Below are 23,776 nucleotides of genomic sequence, written 5' to 3' on the forward strand. Positions count from 1 at the left end.
GAAATCATTAAAACATTTGACAGGTTGCATGGCTCTGGTAGGCTGGTGTGTCCAGCGAACAGGAGTTTCAGTGGCTGTCTGTCAGTCGGTGTGGAATAATGGCTGAGTTTTAATAGCCTAGCTGCAAAGTGAATTAATTCATCAATCTACCACGAAATATTAATCACTTGACGTGACTGAGTCTCTGTCTGTCTGTCTGGTCTGGGCTGGCTCCACTCGACCACGAAATATGCAGGTTGTGCAATGAACTGGACTGGTGGTAACCACTTGAGTGCTTCCAGGCCAGCAGCAGCAGAGGTGTTGTGATGTGGAGGGGGAGGTGTAGTGCGCCATCTACTGGCTGACTGGTGTGTTGACTGGTGTGCTGTTACTCACACAGGCTGTGGCTACCATATGGAGTCAATGTCAAACTATCTTTAGAGTTTCTACGGGAAGTGGACCGAAACTGCCTTTAATAAGAAATCTTGAATTCATTTGATGGAAGTGGGGGGGGGGGGGGGACTGGGGGGGGGAAATGTTCCGGTCCCCAAAGAGCACTAAATCTAAAATACATAAATACATAATAGCCTATATAAATAACACATTTGAATCAAGTGTGACCAATTCAGCCCGTAGGGAATTACATTTTTATTTGAAAAATAAAGATAGAAATAATGACTAAATAGACTCATTAAATGACTTGTTAAATTGAAGACTTTTGTGGCAGTGGCCTGTGTGTGTGTGTGTGCGTGTGTGTGTGTGGTATAAAAGCCTTATGAAGTAGCCTATTATAGTCAAATGTGTGTTGTGTGTGTGTGTGTGTGTGTGTGTGTGTGTGTGTGTGTGTGTGTGTGTGTGTGTGTGTGTGTGTGTGTGTGTGTGTGTGTGTGTGTGTGTGTGTGTGTGTGTGTGTGTGTGTGTGTTGGCAGGAGATGTCAGTGAAATATGACACATTTGTCATGCCCAGTACGATGGAGAACGCGTGCCAGTGCTTGGTTGAACTGGATCTTTGCAGCGCTGCCTTCTCCCTGACTCGTGACCTCTGGGGTCACGACTCAATCTGTCTATATCTGTAGTGTGAATGCAGCAACTGTAGATACTGTACAGCAGCAGCGGTAGCAACATTAGTATTACAGCACAGCTTTAAAAGCTTAGTGTGTGTGTGTCTGTGTCTGTGTGTGCGCGCACGCATGCGTGCGTGAGTTACTACGCACGCACTGTTACTACGGGGGGGGCGCCAAATCTTTGTGTGATAGGATACATATTTTGTACCCTATTCCATCCCATCTGAGGGGAACATTAGCCGAAAATAGTCGATCTGCTATTTTTGGCAAAGAGGTTTGGTGTGGAGAGAAAAAAGAGATGACCAAGCACAGAGCCATTAAAGGTCAAGTTTGCTAGGTATTGAAAGTTTAAGTGATTACATTTCTGAAAATGCACATTAGCATGAATCCAACACTGTCAAACAGGTCTACTATGAAATCGCAGAAAAAGTTTAATCTGCAACACAATTTTATGCAATATGTAGTGTGGGTCCCTGCTCTCTTTCTGTGTGCTAAGGGGTCCTTGGCCCCTTAGCACACTGAACGTTGAAGACCCCTGCACTACAGTATGTAGTCTATCAACAGTTTTCCTCAACAGGCATCAGGCAAAGTTCAGGTAATGTACATCCTAGTAGTCCATGTGCAAGTGAGTCCATCCAGGAGGCAAAGGACAGTAACAAACAGTGCAGGTTTTAAAGGGGGGTTGACCCCCATATGAGAACTTGGCTGTGGATAACTCATTTTGAGTTGAATAATGAGTGGATCATTGTTTTGAATAGTTTTACATCACAATGTATTGACCGAAGAGTTCCCACTTTTACTTCAAGCGAACAAAGGACTATTTGCAATGCAGTAAAACCTGTTCAAAACATAGTATACCTGTCTACAAAGTACACACCCATTTATACTGTAGGTAAATACATCCTTTACTTAAGCAGATAATGAGCTGTGACGGCTGTCATAAAATGTTATGGCATGTCATAAGCACCATGATGTTCATAAGACCTCATGACATCATGAGGTCTTATGAAGGATTGCAGCAACTCTGGTATTATGAAGGTAATCAAGGTATAATTCAATATAGATATGGTCTTCATAGAAAGGGTTACCCGAAAAACTATTGTGTCTCTGTGTGAGCACAGAAAAATTGGACTTCATTTGTTTAGGTAATTAAGAGTCAATGAGTATAACTAACATGACATCCTGAGTTCAAGACCTTGTTGGAAAAACAGTTGCCGCACTCATTAATCACTACTAATTAAAATAACAACATAGCTTCCCATTTCCACTGTTTCCAAGAAAAATAACTCAATCAAGGAGCTATCATTTCCAGAATATGCTGTGGCAGACAGGTTTTACATTATTAAGAAAAAGTAGTAGCTACAAAAGGAAGATGATGATGCAGGTCTAATTAGTTTACTGTGAGGCATGTTGTTATTCAAGTCTCTGTTCTGGTTTGTTGTTTTGAAAGTTTATCAGCGTGGTACAGGTTGTTCTTCATTAACCACTAAAGGAGCATGTCGTATATTTGAGGCATTATAGCCATAAAAGTGCCAATATGTACATGTCTTCCTGGGTTGAGAGATGTAAGCAGAACACTTAGTCAAAAATGCAAGTTTAGACTTCATAATCCATTTTCATTGGTTTCAGGATCCAATAAACCACAAGGACTCATTCCATTTTCAACCTTATGTGCATATGATTGTTCCTGTCTCTAATGCTCATTATAAGATGTTTACTATTTGATGGATTAACAATGGCTTCTATTTCAGCATGCTAACATTACAGGAAGACAAAGGCTGTGGTTTCCATTGGCATGTAATCCCCACCAATGATGTCAATGGTAGGCAGGTTTCTGAACAATTTATGACAATCTTTGACATTTTGTTTTGCCTAATGACATGCCAAAAATAGGGATATAGGGTGGAAAGGGAGGGAGGAAAGGTGCAGAACAGGTCGTTATTTCATGTGAACCGGTCGGTACAGCCGGTCGGGACACGTGAGCTGTGAATGCTGGGCCCGGAGTTTGCCTGTGAAATATGAGGGGAATTCTCCCTGGCAGGAGAAGTGAGGGTTATCACCGAGTGACACAGAGAAATGTGCATGAGTTCTCTCGCTAGGCTTTGATCGCTCACACAGAGGGGACATCCCCGCAGCCCACTCCACCGCGATGGGGAGGTGATGCACCGTATTCCACAAATGAGCTCCGTATTTGGCGTGGCGGTGACAGGCCACCGCTCTGTGAAGTATTGGGGAATACCCCGGGGGCCAGTATAACCGTCTGCTGGCCGTGGCAGGCATTTTGACATCAACTGACTGATGCCAAATCTATAGCGTTAGTTCCACCTGTACGGCTGCTTGCTCTCTCCCCAGTGGTGGAGGAAGTACTCTTTTTTTTTACTTAAGTAAAAGTAGCAATACCACAACATAAAAATACTCTGTTACATCTAAAAGGCCATGTGTTCAAAATGTTACTTGAGTAAAAGTGCAAAAGTATTGGAATCAAAATATACTTAAAGAACCAAAAGTTAAAGTACTAAAATGTTTGAAAACAGCAGATCTACAAGCTTACAACGCGTCGCGATTGTGAGCTTGTAGATCGGCTATTTTCAAATAGCCTAGCTATAAAATAGGGCTAAAGTGGTTAATGTGTTTATTGGAAATGCTCCAGTAAAGTAAAAATACCTCAAAAGTACAGTACTTGAGTAAATGTACTTAGTTGCATGGCAACCGTCAGAACAGAGCCTGGCCCATTCAGGACTGTGGAGGAGGAGGAGGACTGGCATCACAGACAGGATGGTTCCAATCTCTGGCAACCAGGCAGCAATTACTGTAGGATCCATTCCTCCTCCTGTAATTGTCTTTACCAAGAAGGCCTCACATGGACAGGAGTGGCTTTATCCAGAACAGATGGCTCTCTCTCTCTCTCATTGAATATTTCTCCACTTTCAGCCTTTTCCATCTGTCTATCTGTATCTCGGCCCGGCTCTCTGTCGGTCTATCTAGCTATATATCTGTTTATGTGACTATCTCTTCTGTCTTGTTTAGTTTTGCCCTGCAGTGCCACCTCTCTCTCTCTCTCTGTCTCTCTCTCTGTGTCTCTCTCTCTCTGTCTCTCTGTCTCTCTGTCTCTCTCTCTCTCTCTCTCTCTCTCTCTCTCTCTCTCTCTCTCTCTCTCTCTCTCTCTCTCTCTCTTTCTCTTTCTCTTTCTCTCTCCCCTCTCTCTCTCTCTCTCTCTCTCTCTCTCTCTTTATCTCTCTCTCTTTCTTTCTCTCTCTTTCTCTTTCTCTCTCTCTCCCCCCCCCCTCTCCCTCTCTCTCTCCTACCTGTTTATGTGACTTTCTCTGTCTTCTGTCTCGTCTTGTTTTGCCACGCTCTGTCAAGTCTCTCTCTCTCTCCCCCGGCCAGCCCATCCATTATCCATTTGTCCAGTATATCCATTGCTTATGAAATCAACAAAACACTCAGAGACACTTAGAGGAGCCCGTAGCCAATACTAACTTGCCTAAAATAATTAAATTCAGATGAAGCTGAGAGTTAAGGAGAGGATGAATGTAAAAACCTCCATATCCATTAGGTCGGAGGAGTTTGAGCTGCCAGGTGCAAGAATTATGACTGTTGTGCTGCTGCAGCGAGATAGGCCGTCCAATTTACCTCCATCTCCACAGATAAACCAAGAGGAAGGATTGGCCCCTACCGTCTGCGCCTACATTAATGTGCCTTCTTGCATTAAAGTCCGTTCAATTTATGAGATTTGAGTGGTGCACCGATCAAATGCACGGGTCATCGTGAAGAAGGGTCATGCCTGATTTATACTTGGTTGCTCGCTGTGTCACGTACCCAAAGTTGCAGATCTACAAAGGTCACAACGCGTGGCAGCGCAACACATTGTGAACTTGTATATCAGCTATTTTCGGGTGTTGGTGGTGGCGGCGGGGTCCATCAGAAGGACACATCAGCCATTCAGCCACTGCACTGCGCAGTGCCACACACACACACACACACACACACACACACACACACACACACACACACGTGTGCGCGCGCGCGCGCGCGCGCACACACGTCTGTCTGTCTGTCTGTCTGTCTGTCTGTCTGTCTGTCTGTCTGTCTGTCTCATTAGATTAGTGATGCAGGGGTAGACAGGTCATGAGATTGGCACAGAGATGGATCTCTGGAAGAGGAGAGCAGGGACTGTACTCTGGGCTGGATGTAGACAAGACTGACTGACTGACTGACTGACTGACTGACTGACTGACTGACTGGTCAGGCCGCAGTGCTGTTTAGTCTGATTTACACTTCCTCTGGGCTGACAGGTTAAATGCCCCTCTCTCAGATAGTGTAGGGCAAACAGTGCAAAACTGGGTCCAGGAATCTTTAAGTCATGAACATATATCTTGAAAAGTACTGGTGGCTTCTCTTGTAATGCCCCCTACGCCCATAATTTCTCTTTTAGTGCTGTCTTTTGTCTTAGCTTCAGGCACATAGCCAGGACCGAACTGAACTGAAAATGTGCTCATTCACACATGCCCACAGCTATATTTTTTTGTGATGGAGTAAAAAGCCCATGGCAGATGAACACACCATTATATTTCATGAATTCAGAACATAAATGACCAAACTTCAAAATCAATCATGGTCGACAGCTGCCAAGGAATAAACAAATGTGGTCGTTCTGGAGCATATGGATGGCCACATCACCAGCAGTGCTGGCAGTGCAAATCACTGATTGAGTTTGAGCATGTGCACGCCGCCATCTAGTGGTTGAAATGTAATAATCAAGCTGGGATTCTGTGCTGGGAACTCTGACAGCATACAAATGGTGAATAAATAATAATGGTAAATGGTGCATTTATATTGCCCCTTTATCCAAGGCGCCCATTCACATACCCATTCACACATGCAAGGCACCAACCTCAGTGGTGTAAAGTAACTAAGTACATGTACTCAAGTACTGTACTTAGGTACAATTTTGAGGTATTTGTACTTTGAGTATTTCCAATTGTCTATACTTTTACTTCTACTCCACTACTGTACATCTCAGAGGCAAGTATTATACCTTTACTCCACTACAATTATTTGAAAACTTTATCTACTAGTTACTTTGTAGATTTAGATTATTATTACATTTGAAAATAGACGATCCACAAGCTCATTGTGTGCTTGTAGACCTGCTATTTTCCAGAGATTTTTGAAAACTTGAAATGGGACTTTTACTTGTAACAGAGTATTTCTACATTGCGGTATTGATACTTATACTTAAGTAAAACATGTAAGTACTTTTTCCACCATTGGTTATTTGTCTTAGACATTCAATGTGAAGTCCACATCTTGATATCAGATAAAGGACAAGGCAAAGAAAATGAGACTTCAATTATTTATTATATGAACAGCGTGGCGACAACTTAAATACAGTATAGATATTGCAATCTGAAACATTCAACCGGCAATAGTCTCTCATCACTCTCTTTTTTTTAATAAGATTTAACATTCTATTGCAACACCAAACAAACACTATACAGATAAATAGCTCAAGGCCCAACGGCGCGGTAGCTACAGAGTATAAGAACATGAGTCTTTCCAACACAGGTCACCGCTCTCTGATACGTCTCTTGCAGAAATAATAATATATATCCCAATTCCACAAATTATACAGCGTAAAAAGCTATAGATTTGCCCACACTCTACTGTTCCACTGGAACTGTTGAAACCTCTGCAAGCAGTGCAAACAGATTATTCTTTCATCATAACAATTCACCACAAGTTATGTGAAATAACAGTGGATGATCTTACATGTACATACGTTATGTACTAGTTTGTGTCAAGAATTTAAATGCGTTTAAGAGTGGGTCAGTCAGAATAATATGTTTTAGCGGAAAAGGCCAGTAGTAACAGTAGTCAACATTTCACTTGATTAAGTGGTATATTCACATTAAAAACCATTTCCCAGGTTGTACAAAGTAGGTACCCCGCATCCATCAATAACAAAAAAGTGAGACACGTTTGACCCTGGTTTGTCTCACACTGTAACACTGAAATAGTAACATTGGGGATTCTATGCTAGTAAAATCTGATCTCATTTCAGAACCAAAGGATTTTGATTAAACACACGATTGACCGCCATTCTGTCTTGGACTTGTTTTTAGTTTTTTTTTATCTAACTTTTTTATCCCACGATTTTTTTAACCTTTTTTTCACCCAATGCCAATTGCCCAAGCTGTAATCCTGGGCACTACTCTCCGTCTGCCAGCCTGGGGAGAGCCCCGAACTGAGCTCACACGTTATTCCAACCAGTTCCTTTCCCCTCCATCAGGCGCCCCGGCTGACCAGGGGGAGGCAGTATAGAGACCAGGATTACTGCATGTTTTTTTTGTGAGGGTAACCTACCCTAGGGGACACGGGGAGAAGATGCAAACTCCACACAAAGAGGCCCTTTCGCCAACCCCAGAACCAAAGGATTTTGATTAAACACATGATTGACCGCCATGGTTCTGTCTTGGACTTGGTGTTTTTGGCCTGTGAATTTTTGGTGGGGGGAAGGGGGGAGAAAAAAAAGTGCTTCTCCTGCAGTCCACCAGAGGTCCTCGGAGTTCTCACTGTCAATCACAGGCACATACTGTAGTCTTGCTCTGGACTTTAAAGCTCTTTGTTGGATTTATCGTCTTTGATTATTTATTGGAGTGATTTCAGTTTGGTTTTCATGGAACAGGTTTATGTTTTGGGAGTGTCTTGTGTGTGTCGCCGTGACGTTGTCGTCTATGTTTCCAGTGTTTTCATCTGGTCAATGTTTCCAGTGTTCCAGAGCTTCTATGTTCCTAGTTTCATGCCAGCCTGTATTATCCTGTACACCCGCTGTTCCTTGTTAAAGAACTTTAAAATCAAGTCATTCTGCCTTCGGATTACCTGCTAAACCCCCATGCCAGTAACAATGTCTTCTCTACTGCAGAAGAAGTTACTCGTGGAGATTTATTACAATGTAGATTAAAAATGAAGTATGAAATCCTACTTAGGGCAAATGAAATGTGGAAAGGTCCAGTGATTTTTAAATCACTGGGGATAAAAAGAATATGACCTCATTTTGCAGCCTTTTCTGAACCCATCGCTGGCAGCATTTAAAACCGAGAAAATATATAAAGTGTATATATACTGTATGTATATATTCAGAAGGCCATTTCTAAAACGACATTGAAAACAGTAACAATGCAGCCTCTTGGAAGCAATTCTAAAACATTTTCAAAACCTGTTTTTTTCAGAGAGCTCTGCTCTGGGGGGAAAAAAAGAAGGGAAAAAAAAACTTCAAACGGTAAATGATTAAGAGCGACTTGAAACATCTGACAGTTCACTAGAGTGCGGCGGGCAGGAGAAGCAGGTCAAAGAGTCGTTCCTGGTGCGTGTTTCGGAGAGCGAGCCACGAGATCACGCTTAGAAGGATGCGATGGTGCTGTGGATGATCCTGACGCACTCGCGCACCTCGTCCTCATTGATGATGAGGGGAGGGGCCAGGCGGATGATGTCACCGTGGGTGGGCTTGGCCAGCAGTCCGTTGTCACGCAGACGCAGGCACACTCTCCAGGCGTCATAGTCTGTGGAAAGGATGGGGAGGAGGAGGGGGTCGCGTTATCACAGGTCAAAGTATTCTTCTGGATGGGTGACATAATATTGACTAGTCGATGTTTACTCTGCGCTTGGACAAACAATAATGGTTATGTGCTGATGTGTAGAGAGAGTTGTGCAGTGGTAGAAGTGGTGCTGAAAACTATATTTCATATGGTAAAGAAATTGTAAACAATGTTATTTATTTATTTAATTTATTTATCATTATTATTATGTTATTTTGATAATAATGTGATTGATAAAAGTGCAAGAGTATATGTGTATGAATGTGTGTGATAGTGTATTTAATGTATGTTACAAAAAAGATATATACAAATATGATTTAAAAAATATATATGTTAACTGTACCTTTGGTTTCCTTGATGACAATGGCATTGAGCAGGCCCTTCCCACGGACCAAGGAGACGATGTCTTTCGGCAGCTTTCTCAGCTCAGACCTGAGCAGCTTGCCCATGTTCTCTGCATTCTCTGACAACTTCTCGTCCTCCATGACCTGCAGTCAGACAGAAACAGTTAACTTACTGGGAGCTTACTGGTGTATAAAAACATTAAAAAAAAACCTCATTAGTAGGCTAAACAATAATCGTTTATTTTATCTAAAAACAAAAAAAAATCATCGAAGAAATCTGGATTTCTCAGCACATCGATGAGAGCAAAAAGTACAAGACTATTGAACCGTTGAAAGATAGAAGGTGCAAAGATGACAGGATGTCAGGACAGACGATCACTGACCTCTAGAGCGGCGATAGCGACGCGGCAGGCCAGGGGGTTGCCTCCGTACGTGGATCCATGCTCCCCCGGCTTAATGGTCAACATCACCTCGTCATCACACAACACCGCGGATACCTGGGAAGAAGGCACAGAAACACAAAACATCACAGGACAGCTCACATAAAACATTTGATAATTAATACCGCCTTCAATGATGAACCTACATGTCAGATTAGAGGAGGTTACATGTAGGTGTAGGTGATACTTACAGGGTAGATTCCTCCCGACAGGGCTTTGCCCAGAATCACCACGTCTGGACGGGCCCCCTCGTGGTCCACGGCCAGCCTCCTGCCCGTACGCGCCAAGCCGGTCTGCACCTCATCAGCGATCCACAGCACCTGGAAGCAGAACCAGAGAGATCAGTACATAATCTTAAATGTTTTAGCATTTTTGTGGAAGAGCGTCAAAGAAAACAGTATGACAGAGAAACATTGTAGTTGTAGCTCCTATTTTCTTTTCTTATTTTGTTGGAAGACAAAATAACAAACTCACATTGTGTTTGGTGCAAAGCTCTCTGACTTTGGTCAGGTAGCCCTGGTCGGGTACCACCACGCCAGCCTCCCCCTGGATGGGCTCCACCATGAAGGCTGCCACGTTTGGGTCTTGAAGGGCTTTCTGGGGAGAGAAATCAAATAGAAAAAACATCAATAAATAAATCACATGAACCCCCTTAGCCCTCACATCTACACCATCACAGGCGCCGATCCTGTGGGTGCCTCGGGGCTAAAGCCCCCGCGAGATATGACGAGCCCCCATCGCAATCTCAGATTTGGGGGCCCAGATTTACAGTACCATTACAGTAGCTCACCCATAGGCTCGGACAACCTGTCCACTCATTGGTGGGGCGCGCTCCCGTAGGCCAATGTATCATATACATTGGCTGCCCCATTCGCAGTATTATGGTGCTAGTAAAGGGAGAGTGTGTTGTTACTGTTGTTTTATGGTCGTTGAATTAATAAATCATTTATTTTAAATTGCTTGATTCGAGTTGAGCGCGCACATAATTCGGCGTCCTATGTACACCATCTACCTCACATGAATCCCCATGAACCCTAGGGGTTCAGCTCACCTAGAAAACCTATTAAAAAAAGTATCTATATAACATTATTATTGAAGATAAGAAAACAAAACAAAACGTGTCACCTCTAATGCAGGAATGTCATTGTACGGGATGAGCTCAAAGCCAGGCATGAAGGGACCGAACCCCTCGTAGCTGCTGGGGTCGGTGGAGCTGGAGATGGCGGCCATGGTGCGACCCCAGAAGTTTCCCTCTGTAATCAAGGCAGAGTGGGAATAAACAAACACGGATTAAAACATTGTTCCTGGATTAACATTGCTTTCTCTTTTGCATCTCATGCAAGCTGCCTTATAAAGACATACACATCACTCAGACATCCAAGGAAGGTTTAATGCCATCTTTGGTCTTTCAACCTCTGGTGGAAACTACGAAAGGCAGGAAAAAACGTCATCACAGTGATCCAGCCTATTTTAAACTGCAATTTGGAACTTTAATGAAACGTGTGAGATAGGAACGTGACTTATTTACCTGCAAAGATGATTTTGGCCTGGTTCTTGGGAACGCCCTTGACATTGTAGGCCCACTTGCGGGCCAGCTTGCAGGCGGTCTCGCCACCTTCAACACCTTGTTAACATATAAAGAGAATGAAAGTTAGAAATCAGATAACTCTGCGATGACCCTGTGAATGTATTGCTGTAATAGGTACACATAAGAAAAGGACTGCTGATCTATACTGTACACCAGTGTTGATTTCGTCGACTAAAACCATGACGAAAAATGATCGTCGACTACCTTTTTTTCACGGACGAAAACTAAATAAAAACTAAGCTATGACGACTAAAACTAAGACTAATTATATGGCAAATAATAACTAGACTAAAATTATAGTGAGGGACGAGTGGAGAAGAGATCCAATAGAACTAAAACAAGTCATTTTATGTTTAGTTGCGCTCGGCCGTTGCGCTCTGAAAATAGACGATCTACAAGCTCAGATCGGCTATTTTCAGCATGCAACCAAGTGTAAAAGTCAGTCATTACTACGCCATCAAGGCACCGCCAAATTACATTTTAGTCGACTAAATCAACTGTACATGTAGTAGACTAAAATCTTATGATATTTAACACAATGACTTAATACATGCATCATTGGCTGGTGCATCTCTACCTACCGGTGTTCATGGGCAGGACTTTGTCGTAGCCGAACATCTTGGTGATGAACTCCTCGTACTCTCCCAGCACGTCGTTGTAGAAGGCTCTGGAGGTGAGGGTGAGCTTGGAGGCCTGGGCGTTCAGCGCGGCCACAATCCTCGGGTGGCAGTGGCCCTGGTTCACTGCACTGTAGGCACTCAGGAAGTCAAAGTATCTGTTGCCCTCCACGTCCCACACGTACAGGCCTGGAGGTATAGGCAAGGAAGGCAAGATAACACGTTAGATATATACAATTTACAAAAAGGCAAAAAACAATGATTCAATGAAATACAGTCCGTTATAGCAGTGGTTCTCAAACTTTTTCATGTCAAGGACCCCCAAAATGATATGTATTTGGCTGCGGACCCCAATCTAAAAAATATTTAGTGCCAGGGATCTTTCAAAAATAGCAGATCTACAAGCTCATAGCGCATAAACTCGGTGCTGCGCTATGAGCTTGTATATCTGCTATTTTTGAATAGCCAAAGTATAAAATATGGATAAAGTGGTTGTGACGCTATATAAACTAATTTTGTTGGGGACCCCCTGGTAACCCCCCAAGGACCCCTGGGGTTCCCCAGACCCCACTTTGAGAACCCATGCTTTATAGAGCACCAAAGATCTGTAAGATCATAGCGCGGCACTCGGTGCCACGCTATGAGCTTGTAGATCTGCTATTTTTGAATAGCCAAAGCTGGTTAAAATGATTGTAACACTATGTTAACTAATTTCACTGGGGACCACTGGTTGAGAACCACTGCTCTATTAGTTACTGATATCGTTTCAATTTACAATTTACAATTTAGCAGACGCTCTTAATCCAGAGCGATTTACAGTAAGCAAGGACAACACAAGATAATACATCAAATGCATAGGAATAGGAATCTAATAAAGTAATACATAAGTAAACCAATAATCTAATAATAACTAATACACACTATAGGATGCCAGGTTTCAGAGCAACAACATGTACTCACCCTCTGCTCTCTCCAACGCCACAGGTAGGGGGTGATAGTTGTGGGCGCCGTACTTGTCCTCGCGGGCGAACACCTCCTCCGGAGTGAGGCGATTACTACTCTGCTCCTTCATCTTCTTGGAGGCGGCGGTGGAGGCGGGCCGCGTTCCAGAGTGAACGCCGCGAGCGAGCACGGGCGCCGCGCTCCTCATGCTCCGACTCAGCTTGGAGATCAACCCTTCCATTATGGCACTATACGCCTACACAGTCTGAAAGAGAGGGAAGAAGAAAAGGCAAATTCATTATGAGAAATAACAACTTATTGATTATTTTCTTAGAGATTATTCTTTCGATTTAACTTTTTTGATTAGTTGAATAATTGAGAAACGTGTTGTTGTTGTTTTTTTTTGGGGGGGGGGGTTATATCAATGAGTTGACGCAAACAAAATTCTAATAGATTTTATAATCGACTCAATCGAGTAGTCTTGATTAACCACTTGTTAACCCATTAAACCGTATAAAACCACCCAGGGTAAAAACGACTTAAAGAAAAGGGGACTGGTAGAGAGACTAGAACTAAGGAAACCCGATCAGAACTTACTTAACCAGCGATGTCTAACCGTAATCCAATCCAAGGGTTTGTCTGACTATCAACAGGTATGGAGTATTATGGCTCTGCTGTATTGTGTCAAGAGGTTACTCAAGGAAAAACCTATAGTTCAATATTGACCGACTGACAGGACTGACAGGACTGACGGGACGGATGGGATAGCCAAAGTAAAGATCTGTAGAGATGTAGGTCAAGGTCTTTGAATGAGCTGCTTATATACCCGTCTGGAGGTGTTTGCTCTCTCGTCACCATGATGAGGTCACGAATGAGTCATTTGTGCACAAATATGGAGATATCTATCAGTCATGCCCAAATATGTGGTTCTGTATCAGTTGTGCCCAAATATGGAGTCCAGTCCATGACGTCAGAATCTCGAAGTATGTTGGCAACCAGTGGTGGAAAAAGTACTCAAATGTTTTACTTAAGTAAAAGTATCAATACTGCAATGTAGAAATACTCTGTTACAAGTAAAAGTCCGGAATTCAAAATGTACTAAAAGTACAAAAGTGTTGGTATCAAAATGTACTTAAAGTACCAAAAGTAGAAATTATTCATTATGCAGAATGTCCCGTTTCACAAGTTTTCAAATGTATACAAATCTTTTGAGAATTGCAGATCTACAAGCTCACAATGTGTCGCGTCGCAACGCATTGTGAGCTCGTGGATCTGCTATTTTCAAATGGTCAAAATATAGGGCTGAAATATGTTTTGAAATAATAATCAAATTCCACAAAGTAAAAGTACAATATTTGGTTCTGAGATGTAGTGGAGTAGAAGTAAAATGATTGAAAATTAGAAATATTCAAGTAAAGTACAAATACCTTTTATACTTAAGTGCAGTACTTTCCACCACTGTTGGCAACAGTGTTAACCATAACAGCCTGGACTCACTCAGACATAATGGGTAACCGTGGCGACCTCATATAAACAAACCTGCATACGGTGTAAATAGGCAAAAAATTGCTATTATTGCTTGATTTAATTTGTTGCATGATACTATGTGCAACAAACTACATGAAGCCCAGGCCTTATTTAACTGAAATATGCAAGTGTTCCAGTGATCTATTCCTATCCCACGGTTACCCTTATTCCATTCTCTTAATTTATCCAACCTTCCATTAAACTCATGTTAAACTGATAAACTGATTTGTAGCTTATGTATGAGTGAGCAGAAACAATCCGGTACACATCCCCTTCTTCCCCTTCCTGAGATTCTAACTCCCTTTTCTGTGGAATCTCTTGACCTCTGACTTCCCAGTAACTGACAACATTGACGCGTCGTCATAGGTCACCAGGTCATTTAGTAGTGCACTGTTCCGTGGAAGAAAATAAATAGAAGATCTTCACTTTCCTACATTACTAAATGCATGTTCAGGGACCACATGCAATACCTTCACAGACCTGTTGAAAACCCCCGATTTACAGTATAAAAATATATAAAAATATATAAAATAGAAATAAGAATTGTTATCGATAGATCACGAAAATAATCAACAGTTGCAGCCCTAGTCAATAATGCAGTTTGGCAATTCATCGACTCAGCGCCCTGGCTTTACAAAGCCTGCTGAACCACACATCTCTTTCACATTCAGCACAATAGAATGAGGATGAAGTTGACCTTTGTCCTGGACCCACATGAACTGCGTAATCCCAGAGCGTCCAGGCCATTTTGTTCTGGTCAGGGACAGGAGGGTCATTAAATAGTCATGATAAAGTGCTTATAGGGTTTAAAGTTACAGCCAACAAATAATTTAAGTCTTAGTGCATTTGTTTTATAGTGACCCTTTGGGTAGCTATTAAACTGTGTCTTTTGTGTGTGTGTGTGTGTGTGTGTGTGTGTGTGTGTGTGTGTGTGTGTGTGTGTGTGTGTACATCTATATGCTCTTTTTCTTTTTTTTACAGATAGATAGATAGATAATTTGTTTTTATGCTATTTGATGCCATGTTCTATCATTCAGCTACTGAGCCTAGTGAGCCGAAATATTGTTGAAAGAAAATCTATATTGCTCCAAAGAGCCAAATGTATAGTGCACAATTAAAAGTAGACAAAACAAAGCCTAAATGCATGCTGGACGTTGTGGCGACCTGCTGTCTGAAAATGTGATATATGGTGTGGTAGAACATAAAGAACATAAAGCTACAATTTAAAGAGGACAGTGATAACAGTATACACAGGAAGCTTGGAATGTATATATAGGAAGCCAAATGTATATATAGATATAATTTCTATAATTCTACCTGAATCTAAATATCAGAGTTGGAATATATATGTCAAGATTGTTTTAGACAAATGTTAAAAGTTTTGATTGTTTAACTGAGATAAAATCAAACAATGGCATGTTTTGCAAACTTGCATCAGATCACACACATCAAAAAGAGTGAAAGAAGAAAATGCATGAGGGGAATAGGAAGGCTGGTGTGAAGGAGAGACAGCCAGCAGTGCTGGCCTGGAATAATCAATAATCTACCCCATGGTGAATAAATACACACAGCAAACAGAGAGCACCTGGGCCAGTATGGTGACCTGGAGGAAATGTTTGATTTGTCACTGAGACGCCATCAAACTTGGTCATGGAAGATGATAGGTTGCTGTGGCGGTTACTCCCCAAGCACACCCCCCTTGCATCACAGTTCACAGTCAGGAGCTAAATTAAGGCCAGACACACGAGTTCAGCTGCATACGTTGCATAGGAACACACTCTACGACAACGTGCCAACTGTCATTATCCATAACCACTTAAGGCAGCCCTAATATACTTCACTGTATAGGTAAAATAGCCTATAATTCTTCTATTGTCGTTATTATTATTTTTATGGTTCAAAATGTCCACCTATATTGGTTATAACTATGCTATTATTTTACCATTTGCTGCCGTTTTGCATCCTTCCATGTCAGCATTCTTCATCTTTGTACTCAACGAATAGTGCCTTCTCTGTACATATACTGTGACATAATACTATCTTTTATACGATTTGGATGCCATTCTTTATTATCTCCACCATGGGACGGAAGGCTGGGAGTTATTTTATTGCTGCTTGTACACCACTTTGAGCTGCATCTCTGTATGAAAACTGTTATTTAACGTCTATATAGGCTTGCTTGAGCGGTATTTCTTTTTACACACCTTCCTGACACATATCACCAGGGTATACAGTATTAAGAAAATGCTGAGATGCTGAGCTGCTCGTGTCGTGATAGCAGTCATAATAGCATGTATGGCATTGCTTAGCCTACGATGATGTGGTCTAATATGCAATTAGGCTACTTTTGCTGGGTTTAAATATGTCCCGTAGAATAATGAATGGATAATAAATAAGTGTCATTCTTCCATAGATTCAGCATATTTTTTTGGACTCAATGACACAGAGATGATGTGCGTGTGTTGGTGACAGACTGGCAGTTGAATAAAATTGTTTGGCTAACAAACTTTGTAGTTTAAATTCTTCCCATGTGCCCAGTTTTCCCTTGTGCCCAGAATGATTTTCAATTTACAATTCAGGCATTTAGCAGACGCTCTTAATCCAGAGCGATTTACAGTAAGCAAGGACAACACAAGGTAATACATCAAATGCATAGAAATAGTCATCTAGGATCATAGGTAAACCAAGAACATATCATCAGTCTTAACAGTAGAATCGATATCCCCCAAAAAGCACCATCTAAATTACATTTTAGCCTTTGCATAAGCCTGCAAGGTCGTCAAGGCCAGAACCATAGAGAGAGAGAGTTATGACACGCTCTGATCTCACCACAAACCGGGCCGCTATGGGCTATATAGTTCCAAACATTGGAACTATCTCATTGAGATAGAACGAACATTTCCGCATTCCATTCTTACAATGGGAGTCAACGCTATAGTGTCACTCTCATATTAGATCACGCCGATCAAGGGCTAAGGTGGAGTCTGAAGAGGTGAGTCTTCAGTTTTGGTTCCCATCTTTCCTGTTACTAGTGCCGACTCTTCTCACCAGGAAATATAGGAAAGGTGGGTACTAGGGAAATCTGGGTACCATTTTTTTGGGAAGACTGGGCACTAGGGAAGAGTTGGAACCAGGAAAAGTGGGAACTTTGGGTAAGAAGAGTGGCCACTATAGAGAAGAGTGGGCACCTGGAAGAGTGGGCACTTTGGGGGGAGAAGAGTGGGCACCAGGAAGATTGGGCACCTTATAGGGGAAGACTGGGCACCTTTTAGTAAAACTATGCGTAACCCTAACCTTAATCCTAACCCTAACCTCAGTAAAACTATGCCTAAACCTAACCTTAACCCTAACCTCAGTAAAACTATGCCTAAACCTAACCTTAACCCTAACCTCAGTAAAACTATGCCTAAACCTAACCTTAACCCTAACCTCAGTAAAACTATGCCTAAACCTAACCTTAACCTCACAGAAATATGCCAAATCTTCACCTCAAACTAATATAAAATTTGTCAGAAAATGTTTTGGACAGGGGGAAAAAAATCATCTGAATGTAGTTGCATTCCAGCAATACGCATTCCAGACAGGTGCAAAACACATTCTGTGGACATGAACCCTACGACTTCAAAGTATTCCTCTTTTGGTGCCCGGATTTCCCCTCGTGCTCACTCCGTGTTGGTGCCCACATTTCCCTAGTGTCCAGTTGTCCCGGTGCTCACTCTGTTTTGGTGCACAGATTTCCCTAGTGTCCAGTTGTCCCGGTGCTCACTCTGTTTTGGTGCACAGATTTCCATAGTGTCCAGTTGTCCCGGTGCCCACTCTGTTTTGGTGCGCAGATTTCCCTAGTGTCCAGTTGTCCCGGTGCCCACTCTGTTTTGGTGCGCAGATTTCCCTAGTGTCCAGTTGTCCCGGTGCCCACTCTGTTTTGGTGCACAGATTTCCCTAGTGTCCAGTTGTCCCGGTGCTCACTCTGTTTTGGTGCACAGATTTCCCTAGTGTCCAGTTGTCCCGGTGCCCACTCTGTTTTGGTGCACAGATTTCCCTAGTGTCCAGTTGTCCCAGTGCCCACTCTGTTTTGGTGCACAGATTTCCCTAGTGTCCAGTTGTCCGGGTGCCCACTCTGTTTTGGTGCACAGATTTCCCTAGTGCCCAGTCTTCTCACCCCAAAGTGCTCACTCTTCCGGGTGCCCACATTTCTCTAGTGCCCAAAGATGTATTTTATCAAGGCTGACTTTTACTTTCGTATCTATCTGAGTAAAAGTCAGACTCAATCAAATCAAACACATCTATAATAGTCTTGATCCAATGGCTGCCTATTATAGTGCCCAGACTGTTTTGGTGCCCACCTTTCCTGTTACCGGTCAAAGCTACGAGGTCAGCTATCATCATTCACCTATAGCTAAAGGATTCATCCAACCTGCAGGTCAAAGCAGTAGGGAAGGGTACCATGATGGGCCTGCCTGACCCTCCTGGCATATTTGATTTGTTCACACTGTCTGTGTCTGACAACTTATATGGCTATCTATCTATGGTATACTTACTTATCTTGCCAAAATATTTTGATTATGATTATTATGATTGTTATACATTTTTGCATACCAGTGATACAGTAACTGATAACTGGTGGCTAACTTTTAGTACTTACTTAGTAATAACTAACTTCAGCTAACGGGTAAAGTTAACATTGTTAACTTATGCTATCTATTCTATTGTATACTTACTTATCTTGCCAAAATACTATGATAAATATTGTTATTCTATTATTATTTTGCATACTACAACTGGTGGCTAACTCTTAGTACTTACTTAGTAGTAACTAGCTTTAGCTAACGAGTAAAGTTAACATGTTAACTTATGCTAATCTAATCTATTCGTCATCAAACATCTATAAGATCAGATCTGCAGACACTATACTGTTACACCAGTATGTCAGCCATATGGTGTGAAAGCATACATGTAAGTCATCATATATAACGCCACAACATTACCTAATGATAGCTAGCCTGTTACTGTTAGCAAATAACACCGTTTTAACACAGTTCTTAGCTATTTTACAACCAAAAGATCACGCTTCTATTTTAAAAACAAGATCAAGAATAGAAACCATACCAGAAAATGCCAAAGTAGTGTGATATCCTCCTCTAGAGAGACGCAGAGCTGACAGACCTGCCGTTCACTCACAGACAGCCTGGGAAGTAACAGCTATGATCCCATAGCCTGGGAGTACAGTCATGATGCATGTGTTGTGTGATTGGGTGGCTGGTTGTTAGCGGTGGTGTAAAGTAACTAGTAGTACTCGAGTATATTTACTCAAGTACTGTCTGTGCTTAAGTACAAATCTGAGGTATTTTTTACTTTACTTGAGTATTTCCACATTTTCAGTGCTTTTACTTCTACTCCACTATCTCAGAGGCAAATATTGTACTTTTACTCCACTATACTTATTTGAAAACTTTAGTTATAGACTACTAGTTACTGTAGAGTATTACAAAACATATATACATACATTAACCACTTCAGCCCTATATTCATTTCGGCCATTTGAAAATAGCCGATCTACAAGCTCACAATGCGTCGCATCGCGTACTCAAGTAAAGCAAAAATGTGAATTTAGCTCTTTCCCGCAACACATAAGATCTAATTTACTTTGTGAAACTGTAAACCCTATATAGTAGTGGTTACTTGGCAACCAACTAACCAATCACAGCACCGCTGCCCCCCCTGGCTATGGGGCAAATGGCACCGGTGCAAATTGCTCAACTATGACGTAAAACGTGTCATATGCGTCACGACCAACACCCACACAGACACATGTTGCAACTTTTAAGGACATTGCAGAATGTATATTGTATACGTGTTGCATTGTTTTCAGACAGAGTGACCTATACTTATGATATGTATGATATTATGATATGCCAAAAAGGAATTCATGACGGTGCTATACAAATGCATTTTTATCATTAATATTATTCCTCCTCTAACATAGTTTGAAACTGTTATCTTATCGTTTGGGTCCTGGAGCTAAATGTTCCATTCCTCTGGCAGATTTCCAAGGATGTGTCGTTCAGGTTCAGGAGGATAGGCCTACAGGTCAGGACAAATTATAGAGAAATTGCAAGTGATCAGACAGAATGGGAACATGGGAACACTATAAAATTGAACCTGATAACCTTTGTGGCGTTCTCTCTCCTGGTTGAATAAAATTGGTGATGGAGTTAAATATATGTTTTGTGGACCAGATTGATATGATCTAGAAATATCGATCTAACCAGTCAAATTAATATAGTGATGTCTTTTTGGGCCTGTACTTTTAAACATGCCTTTTGTAACTCTACTATACTTTCTCTACCAAGGCCATGTAGCTGGCTCCATATTTGCTATCTGGTGCCGGCTCCATATGTTCCCAATCAGTAAAAACATGTCTTGGTCAACGCTTTGTGATTAAATGTCAAATGACCTGTATCTGTGTAGGATGACCTGTATGACCGGGATATTGTCACTAATTTACTCTGTCAGCTGTCACCCTGTCACAGATAAACCTGCCACATGTCCTATGATATCGAAGGAATAACTTGTTTATAGAACCAAAAGTTGTACACAAGGACACTATAAGATGAACAACAACTTATTATGATGACACCCTGATGCCTGACAGCTCATCAGATATGATCTGACGTCTGAGGGTCTTAACCAATCGTTAGGATCCACCTTATATCTGATGTCCGGACTCCAACTTGTGTATAAATACTATTGCCTGTATTTGTAATATCAGAGAGAGATTTTTGCTGTACGGTGCCTCGTGGATTGATTCTTTCTCTTAATACAATGTCAGCCTTTTAATTTGAGAACCGGCCTGTGTCTGTCTTTGATTTCGTCTCATCCTTTTTACACTGGGTTTTTCAGTTTTAATTAACATAGAGTAGGATTTACGACCCTTTATCAACTCTATTAATGTATTTCATGTTTACTATAGCTGGAGAGATGGGGAGACCCCTGTTGCTGAACAAACAATCTATAGCAATAGCATTGATTACCATCTGAATTTGGAGTTGTTGTTTTTTGAATACCAAAAATGACCCCAAAAAAATCACTTAACACCATCTGTCTACACAGGTTCCCCTTGCCCCCATCCCCCGTTCCCATCACCCCCCTTTCTCTTTCATCTTTTTGTTTTGTTTTTAACCTACAGAAACTTTTGTCACATTGTTTACACAACACAGGAGTGTTGTTTCCCCCCCCCCCCCTGAGTAAGACAGCTGACGTCATGACGTCTCTGTGTCTTTACTCCTCCAGATAGATAGATAGATAGATAGATAGATAGATAGATAGATAGATAGATAGATAGAGATAGGAGAAGGGGCGTGGCTACGGCGGTGACATAATTGCAGCTGCAGCACGTGTTCAGTTAGGTCCAATCGGAACCTCTCCTCCTCCGCTATATAACTCAGAGATGAGGTATCACTGCGTAGGGTGCAGGCAGAGTGCGACACCGGTGAACAATATAGTTGATTCTTACCTTTTTCCGCACATCGTATCCAAAAAGTAAAGGTATCCCCCCCTGTTCTCATATGTTTGACATTCTAGCGGTAAATAAAATTGAAGTGACGGGTTGAATCAAGCGTTTAAATCGCTTTTTTTAGTCAGCCTGTGGCATGTTTTCCCTACGCAACCTTAACGGGCGCAATACTGCGCATGCGGACGGGGTTGACTGGCCACAGGCTGGCTAAAAAAGCGATTTAAACGCTTCTTTGAACCCGTCGCTAAAATGTTCTTGACCGCTAAAATGTCAAACATTTGAGAGCAGGGGGGAATACCTTTACTTTTTGGATACGATGTGCGGTGTAATGGCCTGACGAAAATAGAAGAAACTAAAATACTCCTAATTTCTACTACCTTCGTTAGTTTCAGCAAAACCTATAAACCCTATGAATTTAAACCCAATAAGTGTAACTGTACCGTTGCACCCCAGATAGCGCATGCCCCGCGCCGAGAAGTTTTCAGACCAAATGTAGCTGTGAAACTATTAACCTCTCTGCACTAGGAAACACACTCTAAAATGCCTATTTCTATTTATAGTAACCTCAGTTGCATATTCTCTCACTCACCAAAGTGTCCGCTGATAAGATCGAGAAGCTTGTATGAAGAAATCCTCTTAAGACTTCTCTCGTAGAAAAGGGTTTTTATTTAACACTCAAGCTAATACAGGCTTTTAGCAATAATACAAATATATGTATGAAAAGGCAGATTTTCTGATAAGACAGACAACAGACCCCTAAACTCTATCTCCTCATTTCCTAAATCTAAGGTGCCTGGCACAGACAGAAAAATATCCCCACAATCCAACTTAATTCAACCAAGATACGGGCAATGCCATGAATTCTTGTTTGAATGTCAAATCTGGATAATATTCCTCAATTCCTGCGAATTACACGGTCAATGACAAACACATCCCCAGACCAGATCTGGAAATAATCTATCATTTCCCATGCAATAAGGCTTCCTAAGATTAGGCGACCCAGCAATCGGTAATGCTAGGAGCTGACAAAATTCTCTGTTTATTCAACCAGATTATGGGCAATGCCAAGGTCCCAGTCGAATACAGCAGAATCCACTATCGCTCCCCGCAACCTCGTTGCAGTGTGGCCACCAAAAGGAACTAATCAGAGAGAGCTAAAATAGGAGATGCTCCGCACAAGGCTATGTCCGTCGCCAGGTAAAAGCAACAAACAAGTGACACCTCGCACAAGCTTCTCTACAAAACCCCCCCAGAACAGAGATATACAGCAGTATTTATACAATTTTGGCTCCATCCAACACACCAAATATGGGATCGCCTCCCTTCGGGTGAGATCATTTCAGTAGCTAAACCTTATATGGTGCTGGTTAGATTATTTCAATAGCCTAACCTAATATGGTTTTTCCTTCTACCAGTTAAAACATTTCAGCTGTTGCCAGGGCAAGTTGGTCATGTGAGCAAAAAGTACAGTTTCTAGCAAGTCATTGCGTATGAGGAAGTTGTGGCTGTGGTGTGACTGCTGGCATCAAGGAGCAGAGTTGGTGTCCACAGCAACAGTGAGTTGATTGGCGTTCCAACGCCTACGTTGACGCCCCCCGCGCTTGTTCCTCTTCTTCAGCAAAGCGTGTTGCTTGGCAAGGTCACCCAGCTGCTGCGGGGTCAACAAAGGCCGCGGAATGACTAGGCCATATCTTAGCCCCACCATGTCACCCTCTCTTGGCCTTGGCAGAACCTCGGCCACGTCCCTGGACCTCTCCACGTTGTAGTCAGGCCCCTCCGGATGCCCCAGGAAGGTAACTCCACAAAGTCTCCTCACCCGGAACTGGGTTTCCAGGCGAGGAGTCAGGGCCACCAAGCACATCATCTCAGCTTCCTGGTCCTGAAGAGTACGCCACAGCATGCACCAGGGCCCTTCTGGATGGTCATAAATTATGACAGTGATAGGTGCAGCTCCCTGTGGCATGTCCCACTCACCATCATCCCGAAAGCGGGGTTCGTATGAATGTTGTGCCCACAAGGTTGAGCCCGCTAACCATTCACCTAACTCATGACCCTTGGGATGGAACATCAAAGACCCTGGGGGAATTTCACCTACACTCCCCCAAGCTGCTTTCAGCCATATCCTCGGGCCCTCTTTCAACTGACTTTCGGAAAGGGAACCCCC

At 42.3% G+C, this 23,776-nt stretch overlaps 1 protein-coding gene across 1 annotated transcript; it reads right to left on the bottom strand.

Moving 5' to 3' along the window:
• Window positions 1-6,387: 6,387 nt before the first annotated feature.
• oat (ornithine aminotransferase) lies at window positions 6,388-19,309 on the bottom strand. The gene is made up of 10 exons (XM_080454456.1): window positions 19,206-19,309; window positions 12,591-12,837; window positions 11,595-11,819; window positions 10,954-11,049; window positions 10,551-10,678; window positions 9,900-10,022; window positions 9,617-9,745; window positions 9,369-9,482; window positions 8,985-9,129; window positions 6,388-8,605 (listed from the first exon to the last, which is right to left on the bottom strand). Exons 2-10 carry the CDS (start codon window positions 12,811-12,813, stop codon window positions 8,445-8,447), a joined length of 1,344 nt encoding a protein of 447 aa, XP_080310582.1. The 5' UTR covers window positions 12,814-12,837; window positions 19,206-19,309; the 3' UTR covers window positions 6,388-8,444.
• Window positions 19,310-23,776: the final 4,467 nt, after the last annotated feature.

This window comes from Gymnoscopelus braueri (genome assembly GCF_963280865.1).
Source record: "Gymnoscopelus braueri genome assembly, chromosome: 17".
NCBI lineage: Eukaryota > Metazoa > Chordata > Actinopteri > Myctophiformes > Myctophidae > Gymnoscopelus > Gymnoscopelus braueri.

Bases quoted from the DNA above. Each gene is read 5' to 3' on its own strand.
- oat (XM_080454456.1), bottom strand. From the start codon at position 12,813: ATGGAAGGGTTGATCTCCAAGCTGAGTCGGAGCATGAGGAGCGCGGCG. The intron at 9,746-9,899 runs GTGAGTTTGTTA...TTCTGCTTCCAG, and splicing joins AGCTTTGCACCAAACACAAT to GTGCTGTGGATCGCTGATGA. The intron at 9,483-9,616 runs GTAAGTATCACC...CCTTCTTCCCAG, and splicing joins TGTCGGGAGGAATCTACCCT to GTATCCGCGGTGTTGTGTGA.